We start from the raw sequence: 17,710 nt of genomic DNA, 5'->3' as shown, positions 1-17,710 counted from the left end.
TGAGGGAGAGAGAGTGACTTGCACTAGAATCTCACTCAACAATATCCAAATCAACAACAAGGGTGGACTTGATTACAGAGGGATGCTTGTCCAAGATGGATGCTAACCCTAGGGAGACTAAGCTCAAAGTTGGTTTAAGCTCAAAATTATGTCTAAGGGGTAAAGGAGGGGTCTAGGGTCCTTATATAGGCATACATAGCCGACAAGGCGAAAAGGTACAAAACAGGATAACTTAGGCGAGTTTGGTGGAGACTTTCCGTCAAATCCGGTTTGGGGCCGGTCAGACCGGGCCTGGGACCGGGTGGCCCGGTCGTGGGCCGGTCGACCGGTCGCCAACCGGAAACCTCGCAGATTTCCGTCCGGTTGGTTTCCGGTACGAGGCAGAGGGGAATCCGGTTGGGCGACCGGTTGACCGGGCCTGGGACCGGACGATCCGGTTGTGGGGCCGGTTGACCGGGTCCTGGACCGGCCAGCGTCTTCTCTTCCTTCAAGCGGTTCGATTGACGTCGGGTCCAGCTTCGTGTCCATCTTCATGACTTGATGCTCCTCTCCTTCCCTTGACCATGGGATGTCCTCCTCTCCGTGGTCTTGATTCACCTTGTATAGAATGACACAAAGCACATCGGCATGAGCTAGCATTCCATCCAAAGGTGTACCGAGATCAAGGGTAGCTAGGAGCGAGGTCACCTTATCATGTAGCGCTTTAACTCGAGCCCGAGTCATTGGTCCACTTGGGGGACTTGTTGGTCTTGGTGTGGAGGTGTCCGAAGGCCACCCCGCATCAGAATGTCTACCATTCCTTATGCTTCCACAATAGGTTCTATCATGTATGCCACATTGTGCACTCGCCCTGGCGGTTATTATGACTAACCGTTTCGAGAGTAATCTTGGAATGGAACACTAGACAGTTGTGAAGAATATCCTGAAGTACTTGAAAATGACTAAGGATATGTATCTTGTCTTTGGAGGAAACGGAGAAACACTCATCATAAAAGGTTACACCAATGTGTAGGGATTCGTAGCATAGAAAACAAAAAATTCCTACCGCAAGAATGAATAACAAGGCAAGATCTAATCTAGTAGATGGTAGCAACGAGATAAGATCAACATACCCTCGAAGATCGCTAAGCGTTAACGAGATAAATCTCGTGGATGATGTAATCGATCACTTGCTGCTATCAGGAGCGAGTAGAAGATCTTGACGGTGCCACAATGGGGCAGCACCTCCGCACCCGATCACAAATACGGTGTTGATGAAGACGTCCTTCTCCCTGTTCCAGCGGGCAGCAGAAGTACTCTTTTCATTCCAAATTCTTCAATAAGACCGATACGATTGATTGGTCTGTGCGTTTCTCGTAGATCCTCCTCAGAATCCCGACAGCACGACTACATGGTGATGGTGGTGGTGGACATCTCCTGCACGACTTCTCCGTAGCCATGCGGGAGAGAGGTGTAGGAGGGTGGTGCTAGGGTTTGGGAGAGAGGGGCTGGTGCCTTGAGGTGGTTCGGCCAAGGTGTGGACATCCCTTCCCCTCCTCTCCCCTTTAAATAGGTGGAAAACCTAGCCCTCCAATCATACTCCCTCTAGGAGTCTTATTGCTAACTTACCATAATGAGAAACCTAGTCAAGGTGGGATTTCCCCCTTTTCCTTTTGAGTTGGCCGGCCATGGAGGTGGAGTCCACCATGGACTCCACCTTCCCATCTAGTGTGTTGGCTAGGGCTGGTGGAGTTTCTCCGGGACTCCACCTGCCATACTGAAACTTTCCGGATGATTCTAGAACCTTCCATAAATTCACCGGATCATTCCCAAACTTGAAATATGACTTCCCATATATGAATCTTAATCTCCGGACCATTCTGGAACTCCTCATGATGTCATGGATCTGATCCGACACTCCGAACAATATCTGAACTCCATTCCATATTCCATATTTACTTAAAACGACATCAAACTTTAAGTGTGTCACCCTACGGTTCGCGAACTATGCAGACATGATCGAGACACTTCTCCGATCAATAACCAATAGAGGGACCTGGAGATCCGTAATGGCTCCCACATATTCAACGATGACTTCGTGATCGAAAGAACCATTAACATACTATACCGATTCCCTTTATCGCGCGATACTTTACTTATCAGAGGTTCGATCATCGATATCTCTATACCTAGTTCAACCTCGTTACCAATAGTTACTCTTTACTCGTACCGTGATATGACATCCCTTGTGAGCCCGTCACATGCTTGCAAGCTAATTGGATGACATTCCACCGAGAGGGCCCAGAGTATATCTATCCTTCATTTGGGTGGACAAATCCCACTATTGACCCACACGGTTCAACATATACTTTCCGAATACTTAATGCCACCTTTATAACCATCCATTTACGAAGTAGTGTTTGATGTCATCAAAGAACCCATCCGGTGCAGTTTGTAGCAAAACGAACTTGATGACTTGATCATATGCTACGCTTACTATGGGTGTGTGTCCATCACATCATTCGCCTAATGATATGATCTTGTTATTAATAACATCCAATGTTCATGATCATGAAACTATGATCATCTATTAATCAACAAGTTAGTTTAACAAGAGGTTTACTAGGGACTCTTTTATGTTTACAAAACACACAAGTAATATTTCCGGTTAATACAATTATAGCATGGGATGCAAACATTTAACATGAACACAAAGATACAACAATAACCATTCTATTATTGCCTCTTGGGCATATCTCCAACACGATGCCAGTTTTGACTCTGATCCGGATGATTCGAAGTCTCAATGTGGATATGTGTTTATGGTAAATGGAGGAGTGGTGAGCTGGAGGAGCAAGAAATAATACATAACTGCTCATTCTACGATGGAGTCAAAGTACATAGCTACTTAGAATGCAAGAAATGAAGCTGTTTGACTGAGGAAGTTCATCACTGAGCTTGGCGTGTTCCCGAGTATGCATGACCCTGCGATTTTCTACTGTAATAACACGGGAGCCATTGCCAATACAAGGACCCAAGGGCACACTGATGACCCAAAAGTATAGGGGATCGCAACAGTCTTCGAGGGAAGTAAAATCCAAATTTATTGATTCGACATAAGGGGAGCCAAAGAATACTTATAAGTCTCTGACAAATTAGGTATTGTGTAACAAAGGGAATGGGACTCGACGTTGAGGTTCAAACGATAAACATAAATTCATGCTTGCGTAGGACCGTTATGGTTTGCATAACCCCCTATAGTCATTGATCATATAGTCGTCTCGATCATGTCTACGCATTCCCGAACCCGTATGGTGGCACACTTAATGGTATACAACGCTTTGAGTTGAATCCGTGATGGATAGAGAAAAGAGAGAGAACACTGGAATTGTTCGCAGAGGTGTTGGAATAAGTACTAGAATTAACGAATTGTTCGGAGACATAATACTATGTTTTATTATTTGTAAATGAATTAAAATTTTAAAATATAAATAGAAAGGTAAACACCCTGAATTGGGCCACCATAGGGCAACCCAATAAGGGGGGACAGCCGGGCCACCCTAGGGGAAGGGAGACCGATGACCCAAGTGGGCCGGCCGCGCCAAACTCTAACCCTAGGGGTGGCAACACAAGGGGGTGGCTTCCCTAGGTGGCCCACCTCCTCCTCCCCATCATTAAATTCACTAGCCTTTGCCATCTCTCTCTCTCCCTGCCCCCTCGAGTTAGGAACGTGCATTCGGGAGACCTCTACACCATACGCACGCCGTCATGCTGCTGGGACATCGGCCTGGATCAAATTCTTCCACTGGTTTGTTGGACCGGGGCCCGGAGGACGTCTATACACCGTACGTGCGTAGAACTACGGAGGCACGCCATTTGGAGCACTTCATTTTTGGGACTTCTTCACGACCTTGAGGTCGGCGTCGACGTACAACTTCATCAGCCCCCGCACCTCCAACAAAGCTAGGCTTCGGTTGCGCTGCATTGCGCCAAGCCGCAACCGGAATCCATGAAGACGTGACACATGGAGAGGAGGAGGAGAGATAGAGAATCCATGAAGACGTGACACATGGAGAGGAGGAGGAGAGATAGAGTAAACAGTTGCCCGTGTTTGAACATGTCCAGTTTCGATAAGATGGGCACCGTTAACAACGATTCGTGTCCGACCATTCCACCCAGCATGTAATCCAAAACAATGGACACCACCATTCAGAAACACTTAGAGCGCGTCAATTGAACAACCGATGTAGCATGTTATACCGTTACTTAATACATGCTGTTTTTCCGAAAAAATTGTAAGATGTGTCTTCTTAAAATCCTAGCCTAGTTGCAGTGGCTAATTGCATTCTTCTTTACTCACAGGAATGAAAATAGCGGGGTGTACCCAATGATGATTTTATGAATCCTACTATGAATACAAAAGTTAGTAAATCCGATATTCTAGAACAATATAAAATATACGTACTAAAACTTGTATTCTTAAAACCGGTAGTTAATATCACTACTAAGAGTGAAATTATATAAAATATTATCTAAACCATGTAAACTCATATCTTAAAATGGATAGTTTATCTCATCTATCCAAACAAGCACTAAGGATCAAATTATGTAAAACACTGATCAAATCTAGGTATATTGAGTCATGTAGCATCTTGTGACGTGGATGTCTTGATGACCAAATAAATCATGTACACATGCCCTAGGATCTCCACCATTTTATCCCTAGACATTTATGCAGCCAAAAGCATGTGAAAAGAATACAAAATGGTCCGATAAATCCAATTCGCTAGTTTGTTTTGAAAAGAATACACACGAACAAAATTATGTAAAATAAAACAAAACCAAAAAATCCGCAATCGAATATGTTCTAGTTTGTTTTGAATTTGTAGACGGGCAAGCAGATTTGGTAGTACTATCCAATAGATCCTCAATCAAATTTGCTCCGTATTTAACTTTCAAATTCCACGGCTAATATTAAGTTAATAAGAGAAATTTACCTCAAAAAAAAAGTTAAGAGAAATTAAAGCCCCTTTCCGCAAAACACCCAGATCCAGTGCGGCAGTGCCTCTCCCTCCATTAAAAAAACTTACGCATAAGTGCCCCTAACAAATTTGTTATTTACGTCCACGCCCACAGAGAAGAATACACATATCCATTCTCCCTCGCCCCTCCTCTATCCTCTCCCACCAGATCTGAGGCCGGCTACACGCGACGCCCACCACACGAGTCGAGAGCCTCATCTAGGGTTAGGGTTTCCCCGCCATGGACGACGCGGCGGCGGCGGCGGCGAGGAGGTGGGTGCAGTGGGAGGAGGTCGTGGTATCCAACGACCGGGGCCGGCGCCTGGTGCACTACTACCTCCGCGGCGAGCCCGGCGCCGGCGGCGGGGAGGAGAGGGAGCTGGCGGTGGTGGGGCGGGAGCGGAGCCCGCGCCACATGTCGTACGCGGTGCAGGGCCGTTTCCTGCGCTCGCTGGCCGCCGCGGGCGACGGGTCGGCCGCGCCATCGCCGTCCCAGTCCCCTGCTGCGGCGGCGGAGGGCGCCCCGAGGAAGTGGCGGTCCAGGCGGGAGGTCGTCGATTGGCTCTCCTCTCTCGTTTCCGGTAAGATTCGCGCGCCTGCGTGGTTTCTGTGCGTGTTTTGGGCGGGGGATTTAGGCGATTTCGTCCGGTGCCGCACCAATCTTCTGATTTTTTTGGTGTTCTTCTGCCGATTTGGACGGGGAGAACTGCCTGTATCATCGCGGTTTCTGTACGTGTGCTGATTTGATCGGATTTGGGGGTACAAAATTGCGTCTTGACGTTTCTGCTTTGCTTCTCTGCCGGTTCCGATGGGCATTTCCCGTGTTTTTTGGGTTACATCTGGTATTATTTTGCTCTGCTACACGTATCCGTGGATTCATGCCATTGGGTCATGCGTAGGTAGCCTATCGCCCTGTCGGTTCCCGTTCCAGACGGTTTTCCCTCAAAACTGCAGTTCTTATGCCTTGTCTCGCTTGTTTTAGGAGCGGTCTGTTTTATTGCCCTGCTTATGCGTCATCATGGAGCCGACCTGTTGTTCAGTTCTTTCTATTTCAGTGTCTAGGGTTACAGGTTTATGTCCCCCCACGTTGTAGTTCGTGTTATGGCCACTTACCCTGATTTGAGGTTGAAAAGTATGCTGCTTTTCTCCTGTTTTTGGCTGTCGCCTCTTTTCCATATGCATTAGTCATCCGAGAATAGAAGGCTTACTATTTTTATACAAACAGAATCTCTGCCTTTTGTTTCGTTTTTGTTAGTGCCTTTGCTCCGCTTGATTCTTGTATAGTTCTATCTGGAATAGGATGATGAATTGTCGGATTTGTCTAGTCTGGTATTATCTTTCATGTCCCGCAAGCACCTCTTTTGGACCTTCATGCTGGATTCAGCTTCCTCCGTGTGCGCCTTTTTACCTCTTATAGGAACACTATCGTTATCATACTAGCTTTGGAATTCTTCTGTTTGGTTAGCCGTATATTTTTTCCTGAGTTTCTTGCTATTTCTGCGCTGGTTTACGGTTAATTCTAAAAAAGCCGCTATACATAAATTTTGTAAAGTTTGGTTACATGCAAAACTCACGGCTTCTCCTTTTCCATAGGATTATGGAGAATAATACAGGTGTTAGCCATTGGAAGCCGCTGCTGGTTTCCTTTTTGGGTCAATCGTGTAAGGTTGCATTTGGAAATGTAGAGAAAAAAGAAGCAGCACCACGAATCGAAACTCAATCAGGTGCTATTTTGATCTTTCCTCCTCATGGTATCCCTTAGACTCCGTGGAGTCGGTCCATGAATAATGTATGGTATCTGCGATATACCAGATAGTCGCGGGACAAATCCTAGTTGTTTCCAGCAATGAGTTTTTCTGGAAACATTACACACCGGCTGATGACCTACAGATTATGAAGACGTGAAAGAACATGCCTTATGACAATTACCGTTTTAGTGTAGTATACCTTAAACGAATAGTTACCCCAAAGTAAGTTTTGTTCCAAATTTTCTTTGTCGAGTGCTTTCTCCTTGTATTTTGCTGTGTATGTTCCGTCTAGATCTTGCTTGCTTCACCTTTTTTGTTTTCTTGGATGTATTGCTTTCATTTGGATCCCAGCTTGTTCTCCATGTTCTTGTTACAATTTTACCTTTTGCGTGTACTTCTTAACGTGAATAATATGTTGCAGGTTGTAATGATGGGACTTACTCAATGGCTAATAGGTTCCATGGAAATTCGTATGATGACATTGATGTTGACTTTGTTGATGTTGCTGCCTCAATGGTTAGGAGTCATTTCCACTACCTCTTTCCTTTCTTCTCCATCAATTAATATCTGTGTTAATACATATTTTCTAATCCATATTCCTCCGTGTGTATACTCAGGATGTTTCTACTACTACATTAGTCAGGAACAGCTCGAAAGACTTAACATGGTTAGGTCCTGCATGGCACTGCCAAAAAAGATGGAAACACTACAGATCCTTCTGCCGTAGGGGAATTACTATTTCGGTACGTTTTTCATAGACTTTTGCTTGTCAATATGTTGCACTAAACCATGTGTGTTATCAAGTAATGGAGATTAGATGCTTGGTTGAACAAAATTCATCTGAACAGTGAAAACAAGTTTATCATTGTAGGTGGAGGCTGACCTGAAAATACAATAGAAAATGTTATCATAATTTCATCACTCACGAAATTAAGCTAGAGTATAGGAAGAAAACCTATGTCCTTATGCTGTTAGTTTTCTTTGCATTCTGAATGTTAATTTTTGTTATTAGCAGTTGAATTTTGTTGGTTTTAAACCTCTGTTGATACAAGTCTATCTTTATAGGTGCATAATTTTGTCTACATCATGAGCGAAGAGAAGAAGCGACTCATTGCGTATGTGGAGGATCTGTATGAGGACTCAAATGCACTCAACATGGTCATTGTACGATGGTTTGACAAAGTTGATGAGGTTGGTGTTGAATTGCCCCCAAATGTTGATGACAGAGAGATTTTCTTTTCTCATGGTCTTCAAGATCTCAATGTTGAATGCATCGATGGATTGGCTGCAGTCCTTAGCGCTCAGCACTTCGAGAAGTTCCAGAGTGGCATGAAACACAGCTATTGGCAGCCTTACCTTTGCCGCCGTCAGATCAATAATGATGATGTCAAACCTTTTGACATCACGCAGTTGCAAGGGTATTGGAGCCAGGAATTGCTTAAGGCCATGTTTAATGCAGGTTCTTCTTTAAAGGTACGATTTAAGGTAACTAAAGGGGGGCCTAGTTCTGATGGAGCGCAGAAGAGGAAATCTGATGCATTCAATGATGACAATTATCAACAGAGGCGTCTTCCTTCTGGTGGGTTCCTTTCGGATTCTGTAGATTTGGACCATAGCCTTCAAAAACAGCTAAATCCTGGTTGCCATGCTGAAATCCTGTCACAGGACAGTGGCATTAGGGGCTGTTGGTTTAGATGCTCAATCTTAAAGAGGCATAGAGATAAGATCAAGGTGCGATACCAAGATCTTCAGAATGCTGATGATACAGGAAATCTGGAGGTATATTTAGTGTAGCTGTACATAATCAGTCACTTCTTTTTCACCTTCATACTGTTGAGCTTAATTTTGATTTCATTCTGTTGTCCAGGAGTGGGTTTTGCTGACAAGGATCGCTAATCCTGATCAGTTGGGTATTCGCATCTCTGGAAGGCCAATGGTTCGGCCACGCTATGTGATGCAAGATAGCAAGGACCCATGCTCCATTGATATTGGTGCCCTTGTTGACGCATGGTGGAATAGTGGCTGGTGGGAGGGTATTGTATTGCAGTGTGGAAATGATGGACGTCTTCAAGTTTATTTTCCAGGTAATTACAATTAAGCTGCTACTATTAGTTGTGATTATCAAGTTCTAGTACCCCTGTATGAATATTTGAACTCACTGTGGACCCTAACTTCAGTTCGTATGTTGTTTACCACAGGAGAAAAGCGGGTAGCTTATTTTGGTATATGTGATTTGAGGCAATCACTTGAGTGGGTCGGTGACAGATGGATTCCTTTGAAGGAACGAAAAGACATCATGAGCCACTTGCCTCCTACTCCAGAATGTGAAGATGGAGCCTTTAGCAAACTAGTCGGCCAAAAGGATAGTCCTTCTACAGTACCAGAATCTGGCGAGAGGTGCGATGAGAAATCTTTGGGCAACAAGATCTCTCGGGGTCAGAAGCGTGTTCTGGCCGATCTCACGAATGATCTGAAGCTTGATAACCTGAAGTGGATGGCAAGAAAGCGGAGCAGAAGATGCAGCTCGAAAAGGCAGTCAGGCACTAGCAGCGGTAGCAGCAGCCAGGGAGACATGGAGGAGTCTAGTCCCTGTGGAATTAATTCAGTGCCTGATGAAGAAGTTTGCAAGAGCAATGGAGAGCCAATTTTCATCGGTTTGCCAGTTTCCAGCTTGGTGATTTCCAGGAGGATGATAGAGCACTAGCTGACTGACTTCCTCTTCCAGATTTCAACAGCCTCGGCGAGATGTGAGTTTTGCTGCATCCCCGTGTTATTTTGTCCTGGGATCTGGATATAGAAATTTTGAAAGCTCATCCGCGCTGACATGTCTCTTTGGTGTCATCATGGCAAGTATACAGTTGTATTTACAACTAATTTATAGAGTTTTGTTTTTCCTTTTGCAGCCACAGTGTTTGTAGGATACAGTAGGAGTTCATTTTGTAGGGGGGAAATATGTTCAGCTGCAATTCCAGTTTGGCAGTTTCCAAAGTCCTTTTTGTTGGCATTGCAGTGATCTAAATTTCTTCATAATTGTTATAGAAGCTGGGCTTATCGAACAATTGATGTTATACTATCCCAGAAATGAGATGAAAATACTTTCATTTCATTTTTTTTTTGCTACAGAAGCGCTTCTGTAATATACTCGAGCTGTATTGAGACCTAGCTTATTGAAACAACGCACATATGTAACACCACTCAATAATGCCAATTTCGTTGCCAAAAACGTGTACGTTTTTTTTTTGAACAAGAGAGGGGTCTGGAAGAGCGGGAACATTTTACATAGAGGTCCTTTAACAACACTCGCACGGAGAAACCAGTAATTTGAAGAAAGGACCTTAGAAATAACGAGAAACACCTTGGAGCAAAAGAAGAAAAAACAATCAGGCCCCTGGGCGCCGCCGCCACCAACTGCTGGTGGTCTCAAGACGTTTCCGTCGAGATTCGGTACCGAAATGCCCATCAGCACACTCCGGCGAAGTTTAGCATCCGCCGGCCACCTCTCCTCCTCCGGGGACGAACCACTTGTCGGTGAAGAGGCGTTGAGCTCCGGCGAACGAAGCAGAGGAGGGCCTCCGACTTGGAGGTTGCAGAAGTGCTGCTTTGCCGGCCAAGGATCACGACGTTGCGGGAGGACGCCACGTGTTTCACTCGAAGGAGCTCTTGTCCAGAAGCTCCGTAGCACCCTGCAGGCAGAAGCCGACGAGCAAGGGCCGCCAGTGCATTGCCGCCGCTCCTCTTCTGGCCATCATGGCAAGGAAGAAGCTGCAGGCTAGCAACCACCAACCACACGCCACATCGACGGAGAGGACATGATCCTCCATCTCGGTCCAAAATGAGCACGCCACACTCCTGCTCCTCCTCGCCACAAAGGCCGGCCAGGAGAGAAACATTAGCGTACCTTGCAGCTCCAAGAAGGATCCCCACCTCGCCTCCACGGCTGGCCTGGGGAGCTTCGTCTTCACTGCAGACAAGGGATGGAGAAGAACCTGCAGCCGCAGACAAGGGATGGAGAAGACGGCGTCGCTTGCCGCCGCACGTCCCTCCGACCACCGGAGTAGAGAAAGCGCCATCAGCAACCCTAGCCTGGCCAGGATCCGGTGGCAAGGATCGAGGCCACCGCCTCCTCTACGGGGCATCCGCCCAAAACGGTGGCAAACATCCACAAACAACTAGAAAACCTACAGATCTACACCTAGACTACACCGGCAACCAACCTAGACCAAGTCCAGCCAGCTATTCCGGCGGAGTGGCCGTGGACAGCCCGGTCAAAGGAGGGGGAAAGACAAGGTTACTGTGGAGGCTTGAGAGTTGGGGAGGGGGGAAATGAGGCTCACGTGTACGGTTTCAGTTCGACTATTTCGATACTACGATTTGTGCCACAATTTTGTTAGTGCTTAGTAAAAATGAAAGGTTAATCAACTCATTAAAATGTGAGTGGTGTTTTGACTCATGGCCCTTTTTATGCTTTCTTTGTTTTGAAATGCATCTTAGACACATTTTAAAATGTTAAAAAAATTAAAATATAAAATTTGCATGTACATCTTCACGTGCACGTTTCACGAAAAATTACCTTGTCCTATAATGTGTGTAAAAAAGATGAAATTCCTAAAGATAAGGTTTTCCACATGATATTTTTTTAATACAGTAGATTACGAAAAATATCGTTTTTTCGTGAAACTTAACAACTGAACATAAGATGTGCATGTGGAATTTTTTATAATTTTGTTTGATACTTAGAAATATGTTTTTCTGGTATGAGATGCATATGCACTCAGGAGCTGAATTAAAATTTCTTATTAAAACCAAATAAATACAGGGCAGCTTGAAGTAACCAGTCGAGTGAAACCCCACTCTCGCTGGAGATGCGGTCGTCGGGAGCAAGCGGAAACACCACTCGGCCACTCCACTCCCTTGTTGTTGTCTCCAGGCCAGGCTCCAGCCCCAAATCCAGCTGATGGAGGAAGGCGCCGGAATGCCGCCACGCCGCAGCGCGAGCCTCCATCTCCAAATCCAGCTGAGTGAGCAGGGAGCCGGGGTGACCTGCCGCCGCAGCCCGTGCCTCCACCCCCAGATCCAGGCGAATGAGGAGGGCGCCGGAGTGAGCCGCCCACGCAGCCGCGGCACCTCGCCCGTGGCGCCTGAATCCCCGACGTTCGACGACGATATGCTCCGGGAGATCCTCATCCGTCTCCCGCCTCAGCCGTCCTCCCTGCCCCGCGCCTCCGCCGTCTGCAGGCGCTGGCGGGGCCTCGTCGCCGACACCAAGTTCCTCTGCAGCTTCCGCGCCCGCCACCGCAAGTCGCCCCTCCTCGGCTTCTTCGAGAAACGAGGCTCCAGGATCGTCTTCACCCCCATCCTTGACCCTCCGGACCGCATCCCTCCCGCGCGTTTCTCCCTTGGACGCTGCAGCAGCGCCGACGATTACGACGTGCTCGATTGCCGCCACGGCCTCGTCCTCGTCAAGAACAGGTCGCGGACGGAGGTCGTCGTGTGCGACCCCGTCACCGGCGAGCAGCGCCGCGTGGCCGTTCCGCCGGAGTTCAAGACGGTCTTTTTCAACGGGGCAGTGCTCTGCACCGCCGGCGGCCAGGGCCACGTTCACGGCGGCTGCCACTCCGGCCCCTTCAAGGTGGTCCTGATGAGCATGTACAGAGACGTCAATCGGCCCACCGTCCGTGTTTACTCCTCGGAGACTGGCATGTGGGGCAATCTCATTTCTACAGAGGCTTCGTATCAGCTTGGCGGCGATGCCGATATTCCCGCGACCCTTGTGGGTCACGCACTTCACTGGCTGTCCAGGAGAGATGCAATAGTTGAGTTTGATCTGGATGGGCAGAGCCTAGCTGTGATCACTGGGCCTCCTGTTGCAAATGATATCCTGTGTCAGAACCATCGGATCATCCCGGCTGAGGATGGCGCCCTTGGCTTCGCTGTTTTGTCTTTTCCTTGCTTCCAAATGTGGCGGAGGAATGCTAATGATCATGGTGTTGCCACATGGGTGCCGTGGAAGACCATTGAAATGCATACAATTCTCGGGCTCCCTTCTCAGATTGATGCGGGGTGGAAATGTCTGATGGGGTATGACGAGGATAATGATGTTGTATCTTTGCTTGTGGGCTACAGTATCTTCATGGTTCAACTTAAGTCGATGCAATCCAGGAAACTTCATGAAACCAAGTTTATCACTCAATGGCATCCTTTTACAAGTTTCTATACACCAGGTGAAAAAGGGCAACCTAATCTGTTCTTATTTTGTACATGATTGCTGGACAACCTTCATTGTGATTCTTTACAACTTTAGCTTACCAATTTTCCCTTTGCTAGGTAGACGAACTTATAACCATATTCAATATATGTTTTTATTACAGATAGCTGCCTTCACTCTTTTTAGATACCAATGAAATTTCAAATAGTAAATCACTTGGCATGCTTGGAACCTTAAGGCTGGTTATAAAATTTTATCCAGTGTGTTTATCTGATCTTGTTATCAATCTTAACCGCATAATAACAACTTCTGTCGAAATCCATACTTTCTGAAAAATTCTGTTTCTTGTCACTTGTTATTGAACACGCCTGCAAGTGACTAGTACATTTTTAGCACATACAAAAAAATTGCAGTTCATGTCTCTAACTAGGCTCCATTTCTTTCAAACTTAATATCCGGACACTTTTTTTGCTATAGTTTATTAGTTTGAACATGTTTTAAATTTGTCTGCTCGACATGAGTTTACATGAGAAAAGTTGTAGACAATATCTTTTATCTGCTGAATTATTCATTACGAGGTTCTATTTATATTGTTTTTGCTATAGTTTATTAGTTTGAGCAGGTTTTAATTTTGTCTGCTCGACCTGATGCGGCACGAGTTAACATGAGAAAAGTTCTAGACAGTATCTGCTAAATTATTCATTATGAGCTTGCTATCTATATTCTTTTCAGGAATATGCTTTGCATGTTACAACATATCTGCTAAGTTATTTACTCACTCCAATCCATATTTAGTGTCGCTGATTAGCAATTTTTACTAAACCAGCGACACTTAATATGGATCGGAGGCTTATAAAACATATATGAGAAATGATTTATTTTGCTCAAGTTATTGTCAGCTCATCTATGTAACCGACTAATTGTTGCGCTCTCTTATCCACTTCTCTTCTACCCTTAACTGTTATTAATTTCCTGACCTTATGCTTCTAGGGACAACCATTAACGGTGGATCTAATAGAGCTGAAATGTTGCATGATACATAGGATTCTTGCCTAGTTTTATGGGCTAATGTTCTGAAATGGTTCAGCTGGTAAGATCATCTTTATATAGTTTGTGCATTTTAGACTCTTCTATTATTTTTTGTATGGAAAATATCCAGCTGCCAATGTGGGAGCTTGGACCCACAAATTGCTGTCCATTCGGCTATAGGGATTCACACATGTGAATAGCACAGAACAATTAAAATGATGGTGATGCCAAGGCAAAATGACTACTTCCTGGATCGTAAATGATATCCAGAACAGATGTTGAATATAGTGTCGATGTTAAAATTACCTGTGTGCCTGTCTGGTGGTCCCTAGAGTTCTCCCTAGTTGATTGAGAATCGATAAGCAGACTGCAATATAGATCATTTGCATATTGCCAACATTAATCACAACAATCAGCTGTGCACCTCAACAGATCAGTGTCAAAAATATTCTAGTAGATGTGGTGACAGATCTCTTCTTAATGTTTCGGAGTTGATCATTAGTTTGTACGCACGTCTTGTTCATATACTGTGCTGTGCATGTATCTGTATCAGGTTACTAATTTTCTATTGACGACTTCTTTTCTCCAGGTGAAGTAAGAGCTGCTGCGGTTGTCAGTTGTCATTGAGTTGGTCATGGCGCATCAATTTGGTTCCACCATGTTTTGTGTTTATATGTTATCAGAGAAAAACTTACTGAGTGTGTCCCTTAGTCTAGCTAAGTTTCGAATGTGAAAGGATGCTTTTGAATACCTAACACAGGGAGTTTCAGCTTCCCCGAGTATCATGTCAAGTGGACATCGCCTTGTATGGTTGTGCTTGCTAGGTCTTCTCTTCAGCCAGGAGAGTTTCTACCCCAAGCACCACCCTGACTTGTATTTTTTGTGTATCCTTCTCTCTTATCTGTGGTCTGGAATGCAATTTATCGCTCCTTTTCTCATTGAGCTTAGTAGCAGGAAATAAAGGTTTCTCTGAAATAACTACTGCTGTGCAGGATATTACACCAGGGATGGCCAGAACAAAGTGAAGCTGATGTAGTTGTTTTATAAAGTGGCTAGCTTGGTGGGAAACTTACACATGGAAACAAACTCTAACTTGTATGCACGGTTTCTGTCTACAAATCATTCGATGTTATTCCAGTGTTTACACTGACTGAAGTTGTGTTGACAGAGCACTGAAACAAGTGCTTATCTGCTCCTTTTTTTTTTTTTTTTTTTTTTTTTTTTTGCGATGAAGCTCCTCTAGAAGTAGCAATCACTGAAAATCAACTGGTCGTTTGCAGGTTCCATTGCCATTTTCTGGAAGCACAGACTCACAATGCCTCGTGAACAAAATTGTCATGGTTCTTCAGGTTGGCTGCCACAGATAGATATACCATCAGGAGCTAGAGTTCTGTCAACGACAAACATCAGCAGAAGAACAAACTGGAGCTTTGCATCGTGAGGTTTGTTGATTTTGGATTCAAATTAATTCATTATTTTGAAACAAGGCAAAAGACCCATTTTCATCGATAAAGGAGGTTTAGAATCCAAAATCAAGGAAAAAGCCATGACCCAAAAATAAACCCTAATCTCGCGGCATTACATTACACAACGCTTTATCTCCGTCAACCGACCACATATTCACTGTGTCCTCTAATCCTGCAATCATCATTGCCGCGGTTGACGAGTGGATTTAGGAAAACATGCGCATCTTCTTTTCAAACTTCCCATGAGACGAGCATGGCAAGGAAAGCTATATCCTTTCTTGATTGTCCTCTTTTAAGCACAAAGACGTGCCACCAACAGTGTACGGTTTGGGCTGTATGCCATCCACCCGGATCAATATCATGTAGTACTAGACCAAGCCCTAGTGCTCGCCGTATTGCATTCTCAAGATTCCGGACGTCTGATCTTTCCGTGTCCACTATCCCATCTCATGTGGACGAGGGCAGATAACGAGGATTCAGCGCCAGGAAAGGCAACCACATCCTCTAGGTAGGAAGGAAATGGACAACTAATCCGTGCAAGCCAGCCCTGCGTGCGTCGCTGGACCAGGATCTGATTCCAATCACCAGCAAGACAAGGACACAGCTGGGTGCCCGTCCGTTTCCGTCCACGACGAAACGAACAACCCCCGAAGAAAGCAATATGCCAAGCAATACAACAACCGTCTGGATCCTCTTAACCCCAGCCCCAGCTCCATGCCACCATATATACCCCCCTCGATCGCAAGGTTCTTTTCTTTTCACACCCCCCTTTGTTCTTTACGCCGTGCAACACATTCCACTTTCTTCTCCGACGAGGCGGAAGCCCGCCATCGCCGCCGCGGCTGTCCAGGGGAGGGGGGACTCATGAGCGACAAGGTGAGGACAGGGCGATGGTCCACGGTCATGGGCTTTGCTCCAAAGATATACTAGTACGTTAGTAGGAGTAACTGATGGCAAGTGTGTCCTGTGATGCGATTTCGCAGTTCTACTGCATGACGATGCGGATGAACATCGACTGCAGCGGGTGTTACCAGAAGATCCGGAGAGCTCTTCTCGAGATGCATGGTAAAAACAAAACAAAAAACCCGAAAGCCTTTAACCCTCTGCCATTTCTTCAGTTTTAACAGTGACGGGTCCTAACTTGTGTGTGTGTGAACTGTTAACTGACAAGATATCGAGAGCCACCTGATCGAGCGGAAGCAGCAGAAGGTGAGCGTCTCCGGCGCTTTCGTGCCGCAGGACGTGGCGATCAAGCTCCGCAGGAGGACCAACCGCCGCGTCGAGATACTCGAGCTCAAGGAGGTCGACGCCGCCCCCTCGGGCCCCTGAAGGCTCAAGAGAACGAGCAGGAGCTATCTGCCAGTCCCATGCTATCTGAAGCTGCTGAAGATGAACCACTGAAGAAACGAGCAGACGAACAATGCAAAGCGTCAACATTGACGTCTATAGCATATCAATAGTCAGCTTCATAGGTACTGTATATAATTATGCATGGATATGATGATAGGCTAATGTTGCAACCGCAGTCCTGTACGGCTGTACGCGGAGTTCGTGACAAAATGCACAACTAGTTCCGTTGAAACAAAATGTGCACAGTTAGTTGATATTAGCGCAGTACACACGTGCTGCTACGAAACAACGATTTTCAGAGCATCAACTCCCCTTACACCACTCTCATTCCAAAGATAGATAATCCAAGAAGTGCAAATGCTTTCAAGCCAATCTCCTTGCTTAACTGCGGAATCAAGATTATCACAAAACTTCTGGCCAGTAGACATCAAAAGATAATACTGAAGATTAATCGTACCAATCAATATGGGTTTTAAAAGAGTAAGTCCATTCATGATAGTGTAGCTTAGCATTTGAATATCTTTATCAATGTCTTTTTTTTCTTTCGAGGGTACGCCAATGGCGTACCAAATCTTTATAGAAGAAAGCAAGGTATCATATACAAGAGGCCTGCTGAACGTCTGCGAACAGCGAAAGCGGCAACTCCACACACACACACACACACACACACACTAGGCCTATTCTCTCGCAAATTGGTACTCCTCTCCTCTTTTGGCAAGCTTCCAAAGGCCAAATTCCTCCTTGATATGAATCAACATCTGGGCGGTAGAGAATTGCAGGTTAGTGTTTCCAAACACTCTAGCGTTGCGTTGTTTCCAGATCTGCCACGCGATGAGGATCACCAGCGTGTCGAAACTATTTCTATCCTTTCTCCTCACCAGATCTCTTGCCGAAGACCACCAAGACTCCAAA

The 17,710-nt window shown here is 45.6% G+C and overlaps 3 protein-coding genes across 5 annotated transcripts; all 3 read left to right on the top strand.

Annotated features, from left to right (window-relative positions):
• The first annotated feature begins 5,167 nt into the window (after positions 1 to 5,167).
• On the top strand, positions 5,168 to 9,849 carry LOC124682842. 3 transcript variants are annotated; one of them, XM_047217464.1, is made up of 7 exons: positions 5,168 to 5,581; positions 7,170 to 7,264; positions 7,366 to 7,491; positions 7,814 to 8,221; positions 8,312 to 8,527; positions 8,616 to 8,832; positions 8,947 to 9,849. In XM_047217464.1, the coding sequence occupies exons 1-7, from the start codon at positions 5,242 to 5,244 to the stop codon at positions 9,450 to 9,452; spliced, it is 1,908 nt and encodes a 635-aa protein (XP_047073420.1). In that variant the 5' UTR covers positions 5,168 to 5,241; the 3' UTR covers positions 9,453 to 9,849. The 3 variants fall into 3 exon arrangements, with proteins under 3 accessions (XP_047073420.1, XP_047073411.1, XP_047073426.1); XM_047217455.1 differs by having other exon boundaries at positions 5,169 to 5,581; positions 7,814 to 8,527; XM_047217470.1 differs by lacking the exon at positions 5,168 to 5,581 and adding an exon at positions 6,741 to 6,970 and having other exon boundaries at positions 7,814 to 8,527.
• Positions 9,850 to 12,382: 2,533 nt separating this feature from the next.
• LOC124682550 lies at positions 12,383 to 14,773 on the top strand. Its single transcript, XM_047217209.1, has 3 exons — positions 12,383 to 12,969; positions 13,944 to 14,043; positions 14,572 to 14,773. The coding sequence occupies exons 1-2, from the start codon at positions 12,387 to 12,389 to the stop codon at positions 13,994 to 13,996; spliced, it is 636 nt and encodes a 211-aa protein (XP_047073165.1). The 5' UTR covers positions 12,383 to 12,386; the 3' UTR covers positions 13,997 to 14,043; positions 14,572 to 14,773.
• Positions 14,774 to 16,330: 1,557 nt separating this feature from the next.
• On the top strand, positions 16,331 to 17,146 carry LOC124682551 (heavy metal-associated isoprenylated plant protein 28-like). Its single transcript, XM_047217210.1, has 2 exons — positions 16,331 to 16,513; positions 16,620 to 17,146. Exons 1-2 carry the CDS (start codon positions 16,399 to 16,401, stop codon positions 16,775 to 16,777), a joined length of 273 nt encoding a protein of 90 aa, XP_047073166.1. The 5' UTR covers positions 16,331 to 16,398; the 3' UTR covers positions 16,778 to 17,146.
• Positions 17,147 to 17,710: the final 564 nt, after the last annotated feature.

This window comes from Lolium rigidum, chromosome 1, assembly GCF_022539505.1.
Source record: "Lolium rigidum isolate FL_2022 chromosome 1, APGP_CSIRO_Lrig_0.1, whole genome shotgun sequence".
Lineage (NCBI taxonomy): Eukaryota > Viridiplantae > Streptophyta > Magnoliopsida > Poales > Poaceae > Lolium > Lolium rigidum.
This window is presented reverse-complemented; position numbering and strand designations above follow the sequence as displayed.